Source organism: Trichomycterus rosablanca, chromosome 4 (genome assembly GCF_030014385.1).
Source record: "Trichomycterus rosablanca isolate fTriRos1 chromosome 4, fTriRos1.hap1, whole genome shotgun sequence".
NCBI lineage: Eukaryota > Metazoa > Chordata > Actinopteri > Siluriformes > Trichomycteridae > Trichomycterus > Trichomycterus rosablanca.
In genome coordinates, this window is record NC_085991.1 from 27,084,993 (window position 1) to 27,101,892 (window position 16,900).

The 16,900-nt window shown below is 38.1% G+C and overlaps 1 protein-coding gene across 1 annotated transcript in view; it reads right to left on the minus strand.

Annotated features, from left to right (window-relative positions):
- dock11 (dedicator of cytokinesis 11) overlaps positions 1-16,900 on the minus strand; it is a 120,138-nt gene that overhangs the window by 96,932 nt on the left and 6,306 nt on the right. The window contains exons 2-11 of the mRNA XM_062994093.1: positions 16,081-16,197; positions 14,619-14,708; positions 14,395-14,477; positions 12,229-12,289; positions 8,751-8,846; positions 7,488-7,622; positions 6,392-6,566; positions 1,544-1,623; positions 1,356-1,439; positions 1,128-1,268 (exon numbers count right to left, since the gene is read on the minus strand). Of these exons, the coding sequence (XP_062850163.1) occupies positions 1,128-1,268; positions 1,356-1,439; positions 1,544-1,623; positions 6,392-6,566; positions 7,488-7,622; positions 8,751-8,846; positions 12,229-12,289; positions 14,395-14,477; positions 14,619-14,708; positions 16,081-16,197 (1,062 nt within the window). The remainder of the gene's footprint in view (positions 1-1,127; positions 1,269-1,355; positions 1,440-1,543; positions 1,624-6,391; positions 6,567-7,487; positions 7,623-8,750; positions 8,847-12,228; positions 12,290-14,394; positions 14,478-14,618; positions 14,709-16,080; positions 16,198-16,900) is intronic.

Sequence of the window (16,900 nt, forward strand, 5' to 3'; positions counted from 1 at the left end):
AAATTTATGAAGATAACTGCCTAAAGAAAACATGTTAATTTCCACAGTTGTTGATGATATGGGCCTGCATGTCGGGTAAAGGCACAGGGGAGATGGTCTTCAATAAATGCCAAAGTCCACATTTAAATTTTGGACGCTTTTCTTATTCCATCAGTTAAAAGGATGTTTGGTGATGATGACTTCATTTTTCAAGATGATAATGCATCTTGCCATAGGGCAAAGGACGTGAAAACTTTCCTTCAAGAAAACATATAATGTCAATGGCATGGCCTGCAAATAGTCTGGATCTCAATCCATTTGAAAATCTCTGGTGGAAATTGAAGAAAATGGTCAATGACAAGGTTCCAACCTGCAAAGCTGATCTGGCAACAGCAAGAGACAGTTGAAGGCAGATTGATGAAGAATACTGTTTGTCATTAGTTAACTCCATGCCTCAGAGAGTTTAAACCATTATAAAAGCCAGAGGTGGTGCAACAAAGTAATAATGGTGCAGTGTTTTCTAATGATTCCATAATTTTTTCCTCAGATTTGAGTGATTCCATATTTTTTTCCTCTACTTGATCTAAAAAAAAGCAATTGTGACTGACCACAACTATTATATTTGTTTCTTTTTTTATTGTTTCTTAATGCCAGAGGGTTGACAGTTTGAGAAATGATAGTTTTGTGGCATGTCTGTGATTTATTTTTTTTCTACAAAATTAAACAATTGAAAGAACATCTTCCAAGAGTGGTGATTCCATAATTTTTGCCAGGGGTTGTATAACTGTATGTATGAAAAAGACTAAAAAAGCCAAATGCACCAATTTGAAAAGAAAAAACAAAAATCTTTTCTTAGTACTTTGGTCTGTTAAAGGGTTTAAAATAATGAACAAATGATGGATTATTCATTTTAACTGCATTTCACAAAATGCCCCAAATATTGTCAATACCCCTGATAATTACTGAGTTCATGTCCTTTAGTCCCATTCCATTAGTCCATCCAAATTTTGTAAAATGAATTCCCAGAACAATAAAGGCTGTTTTAGCCACATTCTTGCCCATGATTTTGAAACAGAATGTTTAACAAGCTTACTGTCAGGTGTCTGCATACAACAGCCAAAAATGTATATTTAAAAAATAGTTTATACATTGGTCAGAAGTCCATCGTTTTTCTCAGAGACAGAACCCTGCAGGCTGAAGGTCAGGTCATGACAGCTGACCATAATACGACGTCCAAACCGCTCTTCAAATGGCTTCACCTCTGGCTCGATGCTTGAGAAATCCAATCTCTAAAAACAAAATCAGCCATGTCAGATAGAAGCTGCTGATTTGATTGACTGAAGGCACAAAATTCAATCTTTAAAGGAGATACTGACCTGAGTCTCTGGATCTAGAGTAAGGATCTTCTGTCGACATTCATTCCTGTTGATTTTGTTGAGCTGGTCTGTTTCTCTGGCATACTGGAGAGAGAGAGACTTTCCATTACAAGTAAAATCGTTGTTTTTAATCATTGTAGAATGCTACATAACAAATGGACTGCATTTGCTAAATCCTTTTAACCCACCTTCATAAGCTCAGGATGGAGACTTCGTCCCAAACTTTCTGCAACACTTTCTGGTTTTCCCTGGCTGCTGGTTTCTTCATCTGAATAAACAAGGAATGTATAATTATTTGTAAGTCCTCATTAAAGGAAAACGTAACCAACACTAACGTTTAACAGTGGACATCATGCAAAATTCGGGGATAAAAAACATAGCCTAAAACCATTTTCTATTAATTGTTGCAGTTTGCAAGTGAAAATTTTACCAATCTTTGCTTGTTACAAGACTTCAGCTGCTCAACAGTCTGTGTTCACCACTGTCTGATTCTCTTCTTCATGACACGCAATACATTTTCATTAAGAGACAGATCTGGTCCGCATACAGGCCAGTCAAGCCTGGCACTGTCTTGTTAAAATAACCTTGGACATTCGGGCGCCTATATGGACAATAATTGGCTTGTCGAGGAGAGGGAGGGCTGGAGTAATTCCAGCTGCTGTAATTACGAAGAGGTCGGCTACTGTACACGTGATGGCGGGGGCCTGTGTTAGTTACTCCTTGGTCAGGAGTGGAGGTCTGTAGCAGTAATGGTAAAATATAATCATGTAATTGGATACAACTAGATTAGCATATGTCTCTCTAAAATCCCAATATACTGTACGTTCCATTTTGTCACAGAGAACTCAGCGTCCATTTTCACCAAAAACAAGCTCAAACATGAGTCCATCTGACCACAGCTCACATTTTCACTGTCTTTTAATCCATCTGAGATGAGCTCAGGGCCAGAGAACTTAACAATAGATTATGGCCTTGCTCTCCACAGAATGAAATTTGTCTGGATTCCCTGAATCTTTTTACAATATTATGCATGGTAGATAGTCAAAGACCTAACGGATAGAGCTTCAGGCTATCAATCAGAAGTGTGTGAATTCAAAATCCCGACTCCGCCATGCTCCCAGTGTTGGGCTACTTCAGGAGTGCCGTGCCATGGCTGACCCTGCAATGTGACCCAAGCTTCAGAACAAGCTAGGATTTGCGCAAAGGAATTTCATTGAACTATACACAAGCATATGTAAATGTGACAAATAAAGGCATTTTATTAATATGCAGTCTTGCATTCAAAATAGTTTCAACAGATTCTTTCACAAACTGGTGAGCCACAACCCATCTTAGCGTGCAAAGACTAAACATTTGGTGGATGCTCTTTTTATACCCAATTCTGATTCCCTCAATTGTTCTCAATTTACTTGCTTATTGTGGAATGTCGAAGTTGAATACACTCTAACTTTGTATTCATATTTTGCCCTGTCCCAACTTTTTTTGAGTGTGTTGCATAAATCAAATTCAGAATCTGTTTATATTTACAAAATAAATGAAACTGGTCAGCCAAAGCATTAAAAGTCATTACTTTGTACTTTGGTCAGTTAAGTAATGGTTCAAGAGAATGAATAAATCACAAAATAATTGTTTTACTTAATTTTACAAAACCAACTTTTTTGAAAATGATTCTTGAATTAAAACCAAGGGGATTTTAAGCGGAACTGAGAGATCTAAAGATTGCCTAGATTGGCTTTAGGGTAGAATCAAAAGATAGAGATTAAATGTAAATGAAATCACGTCAGCTGTCAACACAGATTTGATGGGAAAAGGAAACCCAATAGATCTGTAGTTTGAATAGATGACTATCTTACAGAAAGCTTTAACACACTCACTATGCTCTCTGTATTACTGCTCCATTAGTGTCAGCGCCTTAACCAGACAGTGGCCGTCACTCAAAGCAAGTAGGTGACTCCCTAACTCTGTTTTTTGTGCATACTTTCTGTACAGACAATCACCTACCAGGCACTATTTAGTAACACTAGTACACAGGCTCATTTAAGTAACTATCCAAGCGTAAGTTCATTAAGACCTGGCTAAGAGCTTAGGTCAGCATTTACATCAAACATTAAAATGGGGAAAAGTGATCTGGTCCCTTGCTGGTGCCAGACAGGTTAATGCCAGACAGTTGGTGCCAGTGTGATGGACTGCTGGTCTTTTACCACACATCATTCTCATAAGGTCAGAAGTGATACAAAGGCAGTAACCCAAATACCGATCGTTTACATCTGTGGTGAGCACCAAGGCATCTAAAACAAACAAAGCTTTAAAACTTAAGGTGGATGCGCTACAGAAACAAAAGAGTACACCTTTACTCCAGAGAGCCAAGAACAGAAATCTGAAGCTAAAGTGGGAACAGGTACACTAAAATCCAGAGAGACTCAACCCTGCCCTACGTGAACAGTTTAGGGTGCTGCTTCTGGTGGTGTAATGGTGTGGACAATGTCAACTGTCTAAAAACATTTGATTTGTGCAAAAAACCCAGACAACTAATATTCATGTCAGTTATTATGTGAAAAGTGTGTCAGGTTTTCCGGGAGTGAGTTACTCCAGTCAACACTACTTAGTCACAGTAAAATTTGGTGTGAAGTCTTTGGCCAACAAAACTTGAAGTCAGGCCACTGATGACAACCCACCAGGGAAGGTAACCAGAATAAAACATCTGGAGCCACTTCTGGACACTGGCAGAAATGCTGTGGCTCTTTTTATGTTGTCATATAATAATTGCAAAACATTCCTATGCTAAATCACGCTAGTGTTGTATCCTCTGTATCACCGGTTACTACCAACAACACTGTACAAGTGTAATAAAAACAACAAATCATGTGAACTCATTAATTTGGTTATCCCTTCCATATCAAGGGAATCAGGAGTGCAGTGTAAATCAGCATAAACCCTGCTTTCCCCCTACCTGAAGTTTTCCTTTTTTATGGAATCATTAGGAAAACTTTGCTTTATCAAAGTGGGAAGTATAAAAACTACCACAGTACAGCAGAACTTGTTCATGGCACAGAATTAATCTGCCAGCGTTGGAGAAAAATATTTACACAAAGAGTCAGAAAAGTGAGATGATGTCTTTTCCAACGAATAGACACGCCAAGCTCATAATGGAAAAGAAAATCACATGCTCAGTACACACCACAGCACTGCACTTAGATTGAGTAATCACTTTCTGATACATAGGAAACTTCAAAAGTATTTTCCTTCAATGACTTCCTTATAAAAATGTGAAGTACAAAACAAAAAGGGAACTAAGGGCTGCCTAATGTGGTACAGTGGTAAATAACAAGCTGAACTATCCTGTTATAAACACTTTGGTTTTTTCAGGACATTCTAAGCTACTTTATCTTTAAACAAAAATATTTAAATGTTGTACAAGTCCTAAAATATGTGAGGTTTTGCAGGTATGGTGCTGTAAAACTATTCATTTACAATCCTTCATTCACGTAAACTGCCACAAACTAGGAGGAGTTTGATTGGAACTTCAATTCAAAAATCAGACAATAAAAAAGTGGTTATTACTAAAAAATAATAATTGCCGCTCAGGTGACACAGCGGTAAAATATGCTAGCGCACCAGAGCTGGGATTTCGAATACATCGTATCGAATCTCCGCTCTGCCATCCGGCTGGGCGGCTACATGAACAACAATTGGCTGTTGTTCACATGGTCGGACAAGCTGGACCAGGGTTCCTCATAACTGGTGCAATTACAACCTCTGCTGGCTGATTGATGGCGCCTGCGCAGAGTTGGGGAATAATGCTGTTCAGGGTGTGGCTCTCCGTGCACAAGGCTGATCCGCATATCAACTCGCCTTGTGCAGGTGAAAAGATGCACACGTGTCGGAGAGGACGTGTGTCAGTTGCGAAGCTCCTCAGTCAGCAGTGGAGGGTTGTATCAGTAGAGGTGAAGCGTAACGCAATCAGGGTCATTGGATATGACTAGATTAGGGAAGAAAATTGGGGGAAAGATTGGAGAAAAAGAGAGAGAAAAAAAAATAATAATAAAATTCCAACAGGTATAAGTATCCATACCCCTTTTTTATTACTTTGTTGGTCCAATTTAGTCACATATCTTTAAGCACAACAATAAGGGGTGGGGTGGTGGGGGCTTTGCTAACCCACTACCACTGGGATCCAAGGTTCAAATCAGTTGGGCGTCTTCATACAGACACGACTGGCTGTATTTCTGGCTGTGTTACTGCACTGTGACCAGTGATTTCGGGGAAACCGGGTGCACCACAACCCTAAATTTAAAAAGGGCCTTAAGAATGGACCAGACAAAACAACATCTGGTTATATTCTGTGGTCACTAATAATGTATTACTAATGATGTATTAATGATGTAAGTGTCCATTTTGACTTTACAACTTCACTGTAGACACTTGGTGGCGCAGAGGTCTATTACTCTAGCCCACCACTGCTAAAACTGGGTTCAAATCTTTGTAATGCTGTTGACCGGCCAGGCGTCCACACAAATATGATTGGCTATATATAAGGAAGGTGGATGGTCAAAGCCCTGCGATTGATTGACACCCTGTCTAGAGTGTTCCTGCCCAGTGGAACCGGGCCAGATATAATGATGTATCAAAGTTAAAAAATGTTTGTTGATGTGGCAAAAAATTGAAAAAGGTAGTGTGGGTGTTTTGGTGGCCCAAATCACTGTCAGTGAGAAGTTTCTCATGTTTTACCCAGACCTGCAGTGCTTCCTCCAGGTACTTTTGTTCCACCCTACCAAAAAAAAAATCTGAAAATGGAATGGCTGATCTAAATTACCACTTGGTGTAATTGAGTAAATGGGTGAGCAAGATATAGATTAGGTTATATATGACTTGCACTCTGGGTGGCAGTGGTAGCACAGTGGTTAAGATACTGGACTATTATTCGAAAGGTTGCTGGCAGAGTTGGGCCCCTGAGCAAGGCCCTTAACCCTCAACAGCTTGTATCGTATTCAGTCCCCAATGTAAAGAAGAAAGAAGAGAAACAAAACAGAGCAGACCTAAAGCACAGTCTGAAGAGTCAGTTCCATTCCTCCTGTCTTCTAAGGCACTCTGTAGAGCCAGCTTCAGTGTGCTCACCCACTCCTCCATCTCAGCCTCGGTGTCTGCTGCCAGATAGTGGCTGTAGCGCTCCTGCATCTTCAGCTCAAAGCCATTTCGACGCATCTTAGGACACTGCAACACAAGTGCCACATCCAGAGTTTGTTAAGATTGTGGACGCATAGTTTTTCGGAAAAAAATATCTTAAAAAGAGATAAATAATACCATAGTATTTCAAGAATCAGAAAAGTGACAGCCCCTCATATATGTCAGTTTTTTTTGCCAGGTCTTTTCATTGTGGAGCCATAGGTGTATCAACATCTCTTGGTCATGTCTTATAAGCTGTCCACTTAAATTAAAACTCTTTGCATTAAGTTACACAATGTTGCTAATCTGCCATGCTAGTTATGGCCAGCAGATTGGGCATGGAGGTGCAGATGATTGATCTGTCGGTTCTCTTAAACTGATAATCATTTGCGCCTCATAAGTGAAAGTTCACTCCAGGTGGGAGTGTTATTATATATCATAGTTTCTCTCTCACAGACTTGCCTGCTCCTCTGTTGGCAATTTGCTCTTTCTCTGAAACCATGATGCCAGGCTTGGTTCGGTCTGGTTTTATGCTGGTGTATGTGTCGAACACACTTTTATCTCTTTCTGAGAAGTCACTCAATGTTGGGGCATCACAAAAGAACCGCTCTGGATAAACAAGCTGGCTAAAAGCAGTATGAATGCCTTTTTTCGGAAGTGGACTCCACATTGATTGGTGGGGTTGGAATGGTACTTGTGCCAGTGGTTTTAAGTCACAGTATTTTTCTAGCTTGGTTAAGCATCCTGTAACGTCTTTCGCAATAGAAACATGTCCAACTGTGATGTTAACTTCATAGTATAACTGCACTCAAGTAGATGAAGTTCTGAAGGTTTAGTCTAAATCTTAAAACCTAGGCAACTTTCCCAAAATTGATCTACTTAACCCTGTTGCTTTTTAAAAACCCAACCACTGAGCCAACAACACTGCCGGTATAGATTTTACTGGTTAAGTGCATTGAGAGGAAGTACCGGCACTACGTCTATGCAGGAATCCAAGTAAATGGAGCCTTTGGTCTCTTTGAAGTTCTTCTCATCCTTGTAGAAGTTAAGAATGTAGGAACCATCTGGAAGCTGAGACAGGTAGAAATATCTCCGCTTGAACACCTACAATTACAACAAATGACAAATGAAGCATATAAATAAATAAATAAATTCAGATAGACACATTCAGATTCATTACAGATTTGTAACTTAAGACTAACCAAGTATCATAAAAAGAAAACAAAATAAATAAAAGGAGGTGCTCATTTTACACTAGCCCAATACCGCTGAGATTCAGCGTTTGAATCACTAGCAGTGCTATCGGCCAGACAGATGTTTACAGACATGATTGGCTATGTCTGAGGGGGAATTTATTAAGGCTAGCAATTAACAGACATCTTTTCCAGGGTGTGTAACATAGACTCATGGGCATTATCTAACACTCTGTTTATAAAGACTATATTACACATCTGTTAATTTTTACTGCAATGAACACTGTACAACAGCTTAGTATATTACGTATTACGTATCTTATCTAACAATATTTACTGCCAGAAAAATATTTTTATATTACATACTACATTTTTATTCTATTTACTTAATTACATAGTGTGGACATGTTCTCCCCGTGTCCATATGGGTTTTCTCCGGGTGCTCCGGTTTCCTCCCACAGTCAAAAGACATGCAAGTGAGGTGAACTGGAGATACTAAATTGTCCATGACTGTGCTCGATATAAGCTTGTGAACTAATGAACCTTGTGAAGTGAGTAACTACCGTTCCTGTCATGAATGTAACCAAAGTGTAAAACATGACGTTAAAATTCTAATAAACAAACAAACAAACATAGTGTGTACAACTATCTATCTATCTATCTATCTATCTATCTATCTATCTATCTATCTATCTATCTATCTATCTATCTATCTATCTATCTATCTATCTATCTATCTATCTATCTATCTATCTATCTATCTATCTATCTATCTATCTATCCTGTTTCTACCAAGGACCAATGTGACAACTAGCTGTTAGCTATCAAGCCTAATATATTGGCTAATAATTAACTATAATAAAAACAGGCAAACACAAAATAACATGAGCACTGGCTGCTGTATATTAACGATCATTTATAGTTCTGAGTTTTTTAAGGATTATTTTAATGGATATAAAGCATAAAGATATATAGCACAGATATAAAACATTGTTCTTCATAGATATTTTATCACTTCTGTGGAAATTATGTCATTTACCTTCATTGATACTGAAAGGCTGCTGTTGATATTGGCTTTATGGAGCCAACCCTGTTTCATCACACCTCCCCTCTGAGAGCACAGAGATAAAGAGTCCTAATTCACACACACACACACACACACACACACACACACACACACACACACACACAGTTAATAACAATCAGTGTAGCTCTGCTTTTCTCTCAGACATGCAAATCTGGTGATTTATGAGCCTCTATGCTATATCATATTGAACTGGTATGCTTTACATGCATGCAGGGTTCACTCAGATTAACGCTGACTCAGGAGTGCAGCCTCTGCCCTCCCCCCAACACCTCCATATTAAAATACTGTCACTTCATCTCTCTTCATCTCTTCATACACATTTAGGCATAGATACACATCAACCATAAGCATGTAAAATAATTGAAAGTAAAACATGCTTTATGACTTTTTATGGGATTTTCGCAAAACTGACATGTTTTATATTTCATGCCCTTGCCATATTTAATTCGGCTGACATTTAATCTGGAAAAACACACACCACACTAGCAAAACAGCAGTACATTTTCGGCATTTAGCAGATGCAAATATTTCAGAACAACCTACAAAAAGGCTTTCTCAGTAGACATTTTCTTACTCTATTACAAGTAGACAATGGATTAAGAACACAAATCTACAGAAACTTTGTTAAAGCAAAATAATAGGTAAATGTAGGTAGCAAGTGTCTGTTATTTTCAATTTAAGTCCTTATTAAAGAGGTTGGTTTTTGATTGTCTTTTAAAATGATGAGTGACTAAACTGTTCAAACTGATGGAGAATAAAAGTTCCAAATGGAAAATAGTCTTGAGGTCTGTGTTCCAAGGGTTCTGAGTAGTGGATCAAGACGTGTTAGACTTTGTGACTTGTAGCGTGCGTGGTACAGTACGAGGTTTAATGATTTCTCTAAGGTAGAATAGACCTGGTTCATGTGTGGCTTTGTAGGCAAGCATCATTGTTTTGAACTAAAAGAGGGCAGCTAAAGGTAACCAGTAAAAAAAGCTCAGCAGTGGGGTGAACTGGAGAGCTTTACTAATGACTTTTTCAGATTTATAGGGTTTTAATAAATGCGTTTGGCATCTGTATTTGAATCTCTTTAAAATGTGACATCATGTGCTGCTTTTTGAGACCTACTAGCATGCTTTATTTTGCCAGACAGGTTCTATTTAAGGAATGTAATGTTTAGATGCCTGGGTGTGGTGAGTGAAATTAAACTTAACTGTTAATTAAATTTGGTTAACTTGTTGATTTTGTAACTAAGGGGCCAATTACTTTTTCACATAGGGCCAGGTAGGACTGAACAGAATTTTTCCTTTACTAGATGAATTCGTCATTAAAAAAAGCATTGGGTTCTTTATCTAATTGTAGTAGTTTATATAAATTAGTTCATCAAACTACAAGTGTGACAAATATGCAAAAATAGAAGACACTGAGAACGGGTAAAATAGAATAAACTGGGAAGGGGCATATACGTTTTCATGACACTGCCCATTGCATATTTAATTAAATATTTAATTAAATTCTAAGATATTTAGAATAATCTACAACCTAAATGACAAGTGGTAGCAATGGCAGAAACCAAGCCATGCAGTCAGCACTGCTTTGCACACTCAGTGCTTGTGTGTGTGTGTGTGTGTGTGTGTGTGTGTGTGTGTGTGTGTGTGTTTGTGTGTGTGTATAGCTTCTCTAATTGAAATAATCTGGCATCCTCTATAAATATTCCCTACTCTAGCTCTGCACTGTAATGTAATTGTCCAAAAGCACTCACTTGTCCCTCTCTCTGTTCTCTCTCCCTCTTTCCTGGCTTCTCTGAGACTAAAAGATCACTCACATTCTCCCATGCCTTTCCACTTTCCTTTGACCCTTTTATGGATTAAATTGATTTCTTTGCTATTAGACATTCATTTCAACCGGCATCTTAGCAGTGCTCACTGACATGACAGAGAGTCCTACAGACACAATAAGCAGTGTCTAAGGGGCTAAGTTCACACAGGGAATCTCCTCGGGGGGGATTCACATAGAACACTTTCTGTATGTAACATGGCTCTGTGTGGAAATCCACAGCTGGTTGGTTAAAAGAAATGGCTGACAAATGCACCCATCAGAGGGGCCGCATGAAAGTGTGTGGTTCTTACCAACCACAACAAGGGTGGTGCAAGCAACAGTGGCATTTTAATAGGAAATTGACTAGATTGGGGGAAAAAAAGAAGAAATGAAAAGAAAAAAAAAAATTCTTGATTGAGTATTTGTGGTGTGATTGCACTGCGTAAACATCAGCTAAAACACTATTTACAAACCAAATTTTTAATAAAGTTGGGTCATTTTTGTTCATTTTTAACTAGTAAAAGTAGAAAGAAAAAACTTCAATGTTTTCACTGACCAACTTAATTGTATTTTGTAAATATGAACAAATTTCATAATAATGACACGTTTTAATTACATTTTTTATACAATCAGCTGCTCAACAGTTCATGGTCCTCCTCTTTATGATAAAGGCCTGCAATTCAAATCTGCGTCTACAATGCCACACAATTGTAGCATGTAAAGAATTAAAGCCTTTGCACTTTTACTGATAACATTCTGGGAGAATTTAATGACTGTTCACACTGTTTTTCAATCAATCTAAAATAAGCCCAGGTCCAAAGAACTCAACTGCATTTCAGCATAGAACTGATGAATGGCTTTCTTTATATGCTCTCTCTGTAACCATTGTTAAGTGACAATGGTTTTCTGAGATGGGCCCAAGCTATATGTATTACAGTGCCTTGTCCTACCTGGACTGGAATTTCTCTGAATTCCCTTAAACTTTTCACAGTATTATGTACAGTAGAGAGAAAGAGAGAATGGCATGACCCTCCAGATGTGTGAAGAATTCTATCATTGTCTATCACATGCTAAAGGAGATGTGTGCTAGTCTGCTGTCTTCTTCACCCAGTGTTGATGTGGTGCATGTGGTAAAGGAATTGCAATAGGTAAGTAGTAATGATTAGGTACACTGATTTGTTAACTCCTCTACATTATCTCAAAAAGAAAGGTACAAGGACTTCTAAACTTCATTGATGCATTCTGAGCACACAAGGCCTAGATAGAGCTACTATTTTCTCCTCTAATTGCCCCTCACTTTTCCCATCTCCTTCTGTCCAGATCGACCGGATTTCATCTGTGGCTATTTATATTCGGAGAGCCTCAAACCACTTAAAGGGCCTTTGTGCTGACTGCAGACACATGACTGCGATTTTCCTTCTAAGCTGTGTTCCCCAACAAAGTTCAGATGACTACATTCTACAATCAAACAGACTGAAATGCAACCCGGTTTTACAAGTAGCTGTGGGACCATTCCTGCTCATCGAAACTGTAGAATGTGTAGTCAAAAAAATCCAGCTCATATTAGCACAAGACATTTCAGCACATTCTTTAGAAATGACTATTTTGTAGCCAGAAGCTGAAGCTCTCTTACCTCTTCTCCTTCATCAATCTCAAACACATGGGACGGGAGTTTCTCAGTATTAGTCCCTTTGCTGAAACAGAAAATGAAATGTGTTTTATGACTTAAAAGACAATAATACTGATTTTATAAGCATGACATAATCCAGTCATGAATGGTCTGCTTGTTCACATAGAGAGGCACATTTGCTTATATTTAATGACTGGTTGTAGCAGTGACTTGAACATTTCTGAGGAGGGATTTAAGGACATTATGGAATTTACTGCATCTCAGTTGGGTAAAGATCTGCACTTTGGCTTGGCCAATGTATTTTTTACAGCTGTGTTAAGTAAGAGGGCATTTAGGTGGCGCAGCAGTCTATTATGCTAGCCGACCACTACTGAGATCCAGGTTTGAATCTTTGCTGTGCTATCGGCTGACCAGGTGTCTACACAGATATGATGGGCTACTTCTGAAAGGGGGCAAAGTCCTGCAATGGACTGGTACCTTGTCCGGAGCATTCCTGCACTGCTCCCAGTTTTTTGAAAAGAAGTAGAACGAGACCCACTGCAACCCGGATAGGATAAATTGCTTGATAGAAAATGAATGAATTAATTAATATGTTACAAAGCATTGTCTCAGGGTATCATCTCACTTCTGCTAAGCTTTATGTGATGGTCCACTAACCCTGACACTCAGACTGCAGTAGACTGCTAGCTGTCCTGACTCTAGAGAGTAAAACAATAACAAACCATGATGCATCCTTCACCATGCATTATTGTTAGGTGAAGGTTTTGGTGTTGGTGAGAACTGTCTGTTTTTCATCCAAAGTAGTACTGTGCATTTCTGTCAAGAAATTTAGTTTGTTTTACAGGTCCACAGAATACCGTCCTACAAGCATTACTGAGCATCCAACCAGCTTTTGTCCAACTCTGTGATGTCTGTTCACAATATTCTTTTTTAATTATTGTTTTATTATTTATTTCTGTAATTAAACTTTAGAATCAAGTTCTAAAAACATCTGCTTATTTTATGCTGTTAGCCAAAGCGTTTTTTTTTTGTACTTTTAGTACATTCGGGATGTAATGATGCACCACAAGACAGTTACAAATCGATTCACATGTGTAACGATTCAAATCGGTTTACATGTATAATGAATCAAAATTCACTTTAAACAGCAAAACAAAAGGGCACTGGCGCTATTCACCTCGCCTGGTTGACGTCACTACAGGGTTGCCAGGTTCGGAATTTTCCAGCCAAATGTATTTATGTGTATTTCTTTATTTGTATCATTCATTTATTTATTTAATGGGGGATTTGTTTTAACATTTCATTTTTACCAAAAAATGGAAATGTGCAGCATTGTTTTGCATAATTTGTACCTACCTCAGAAATAAAAGGGCATTCATTATTTAAATAAATAAAAGATAAGCACAAATACAGTATTTTATTTTATTTTTTAAAAGAGAAATAATAAAAGGAAACCTTGTCATCATTTGTCTTTAATTACATCTTGTTTAAAAAGAAAATCGTATCGTGAATCGTATCGCATCATGGGTAGAGTGCATCATTACATCCCTACTTAACATCATGTGCTTAGTGATCTTTAAGACCAACAACACAAAAATTCTGTTATTTTTAGACAGTTTGTCTTGTTGTGGATCGATGGACAACCAATTAAGAAATGCTTGTGTAGCCTTTATAGATTTGTATAATTTGTCTTATGAGGCCTTTTTAATTAGTTTTGATCAGGGCCTAGTTCACATATCTTATTTGAGATGAGCACATGCAGACTTAGTAACTGCGAATAGATTTAAATGTGTTGTTTGCCCAGATGTTAATTTAAGCATAGACTATAACAAATGTTTGTGCGTTATTACTACGTTAACACATGGTTGTAACTTGAAAAAGGATTAGACCACATTAGAAATGTTATTAAATCAAAAATTATGTGATTGCAGGAGTTTACTAATTTAATCCTGAAACAATAACATGAAATAGAATTATAGAATGAATAGAAAAAAAACTCGCAGGAAAGTGTTTTGCTTATCTGTAGGATTTCATTCATACCAGATCTCAAATTCTATATGGCTAATATAAGCTAGAATATTTGTTGGCATATTTGTCAGATTATGGGATTCCAAAACAAACACATACAAGAATCACAGAAATAAGAAATATCCTACAAGAATATCTCACCAGGGAAGCATGCGGAAACATCCTGAGTAAGCCTCATAATTGTAGTTGATCACGTGCCAGTCTGTGTTATACATCTTGATGCACTGTCACACAGAACACAAGTCTGTTACGGCATTACAGCACCAGATGCACTCATAAAAACACAGGCAAAGCAGTAAAAGTGCTGAAAACAACTGTGCTCAGTCCAGAAATATCTATTAGTCATGCTGAGTTCCACAATGTACCTCTTTGGCAAATAGGCTTTTTGCTTCTTGCTCAGCATTTTGGGGTACAGAGGAGACAGTCGTTCTTCTCTGGCGATTGATCCGGGACTCCTGGAAAAGAGCAGCTGTTTTTAAAAAAGGAACAGCTCCAGTACTCTAGCTCTCGTGTTTTGTTCTGTGTATACTTTACTGTTTTGTTTGTTGGGGTTCCAGAGACCCCAGTAGTGTGGGTAAATTAACCAAATCTATTAAACAAATATCAAATTAATGAGAGACATTTAGATTTTAGAGAGAGAAAGAGTGTGTGTGTGTGTGTGTGTGTGTGTGTAAGAGAATCAGCTGTACCCTCAACACAAGATAGAAACTAAAAACATATGGAAATCTCACTCACTCGCTTTCTTAACTGCTTATCCATTCAGGGTCGTGGAGGGTGCCGGAACCTATCCCAGTTTTTTAATGGGCGCAAGGCACACAGTAACACCCTGGATGGGGCGCCAGTCCATCGCAGGGCAGACACACATACACACACCCATTCACCTATAGGGCAATTCAGTCTCTCCAATTAACCTGACTGCATGTTTTTGGACTGTGGGAAGAAACCCACGCAGACACGGGGAGAACATGCAAACTCTGCACAGAAAAGACCCGGACCACCCCGCCTGGGGATCGAACCCGGGACCTTCTTGCTGTTCTACCCAGTGACAGTGATACCCACCGAGCCATCTTGCTGTCCATATGGAAATCTATTTGTCTAAAATCATTTATGGTCTCTGAAACCCCAAACAGAAGTATATAAATTAGGGGGTGTTGAGAACACAATATCAATATAAAATATTGTGTATTTGCTGTTTCCATAAAATTAGGAAAAGCCATGATGTATCAAAATGATTATCAAAATCTCCTGTCTCAAGCGACCAGAGGCAAAATAAGAGTTACAGCATTCCACAATAAGCATCAAGCGCAAACATCAAGCTACATGATAAATAAATAGCCTCTGTGTTCATTATCCTTTACCGAAAGCATCAGTTCCAGAAAGCACTACAATACTAATGTATCAGTATCAAACAGAAGTGATATTCTCACAATAATGGATTTGATTTCTTTCATAAAGAAAGTCCCACACTAGAGAATGCTGGGTCATAAATAATAACCAAAATTCATTTGATATTGATTTGGGCTGGCAAGAATAAACATTAGGTAGATAGGAGGGTTTTAGATTGGAATATACAAACTCAACACCACAGGATTAAGATGAGCCTAAATTTAAGACACCTAAAACACAGGCTAATCTGGGGTTTGTGTAATCTTATTGTTAACACTCCTGTCTACCCAAAGTCAAGTCATGGCTACCTGATTTAAAAGCATAAAAATGTTTAATATACTGATAATAAGGTACATAATCAATAGTTGGCAATTGCAATCGATAATACGCAGTGGTTTAAGTACTGTCATGCTGTAATTAAAATATTTCTGATGGACTCACTGAGACATCATCGGCGGGCCAGAGCAGCAAGTCTCTCTGAGGATCACTGTGGATCTGGGCTTTCCTCTGGAACACCACATTCTCATAGTCTAGTGGCTCGATTATCTTTGTTTGTTCCTAAACACACATACACACATCAGAAATAACACACATTAATAAGATTTCTGGATTATTATATTATATAGCAATATTCTGTTGAATTTACAATTTAACCAGCAATACATTTGTGAGGGAAATGAGTATTTATTGATTATCCATTGATTGAAAAGTATTTAAGGATTTTTGTTTTTGTTATACTATATTGCCTGCAAATATCCACCTGCAAAAAAAGCAATGATTGGTAACCTCAGTTCCAAATTATTAAAAAGTGTCATTAATAATACAGTAGATGTAACACAGCATCTAATAGCACAGCAGCAAACCTGCCAGGCCTTGGGAGAAAGCCAAAAATGTCCTTCAGAGGCCTCAGCAATCTTCTAAGACAACAAAGAAACACCCATGTACTACTGACTTGACCTGATGAAAGCTGGAACAAATGTGTCAATGGCAACCCAACAACCAAGGACTTCATGGCACACGCTACTGTTGACCAAGAAGCACAAGAAGGAATATGCTTAACAGAATTTGAATAGGCCTGCAGTGTTCTGGGACACAGTTCTATGAAGAGACAAATCAAACCAGGAACAGTTTGTTCATATTGTTTAGTTTGTTTATTAGGATTTTAACGTCATGTTTTACACTTTTGGTTACATTCATGACAGGAACAGCAGTTACTCGTTACACAAGATTCATCAGTTCACAAGGTTATACCGAACACAGT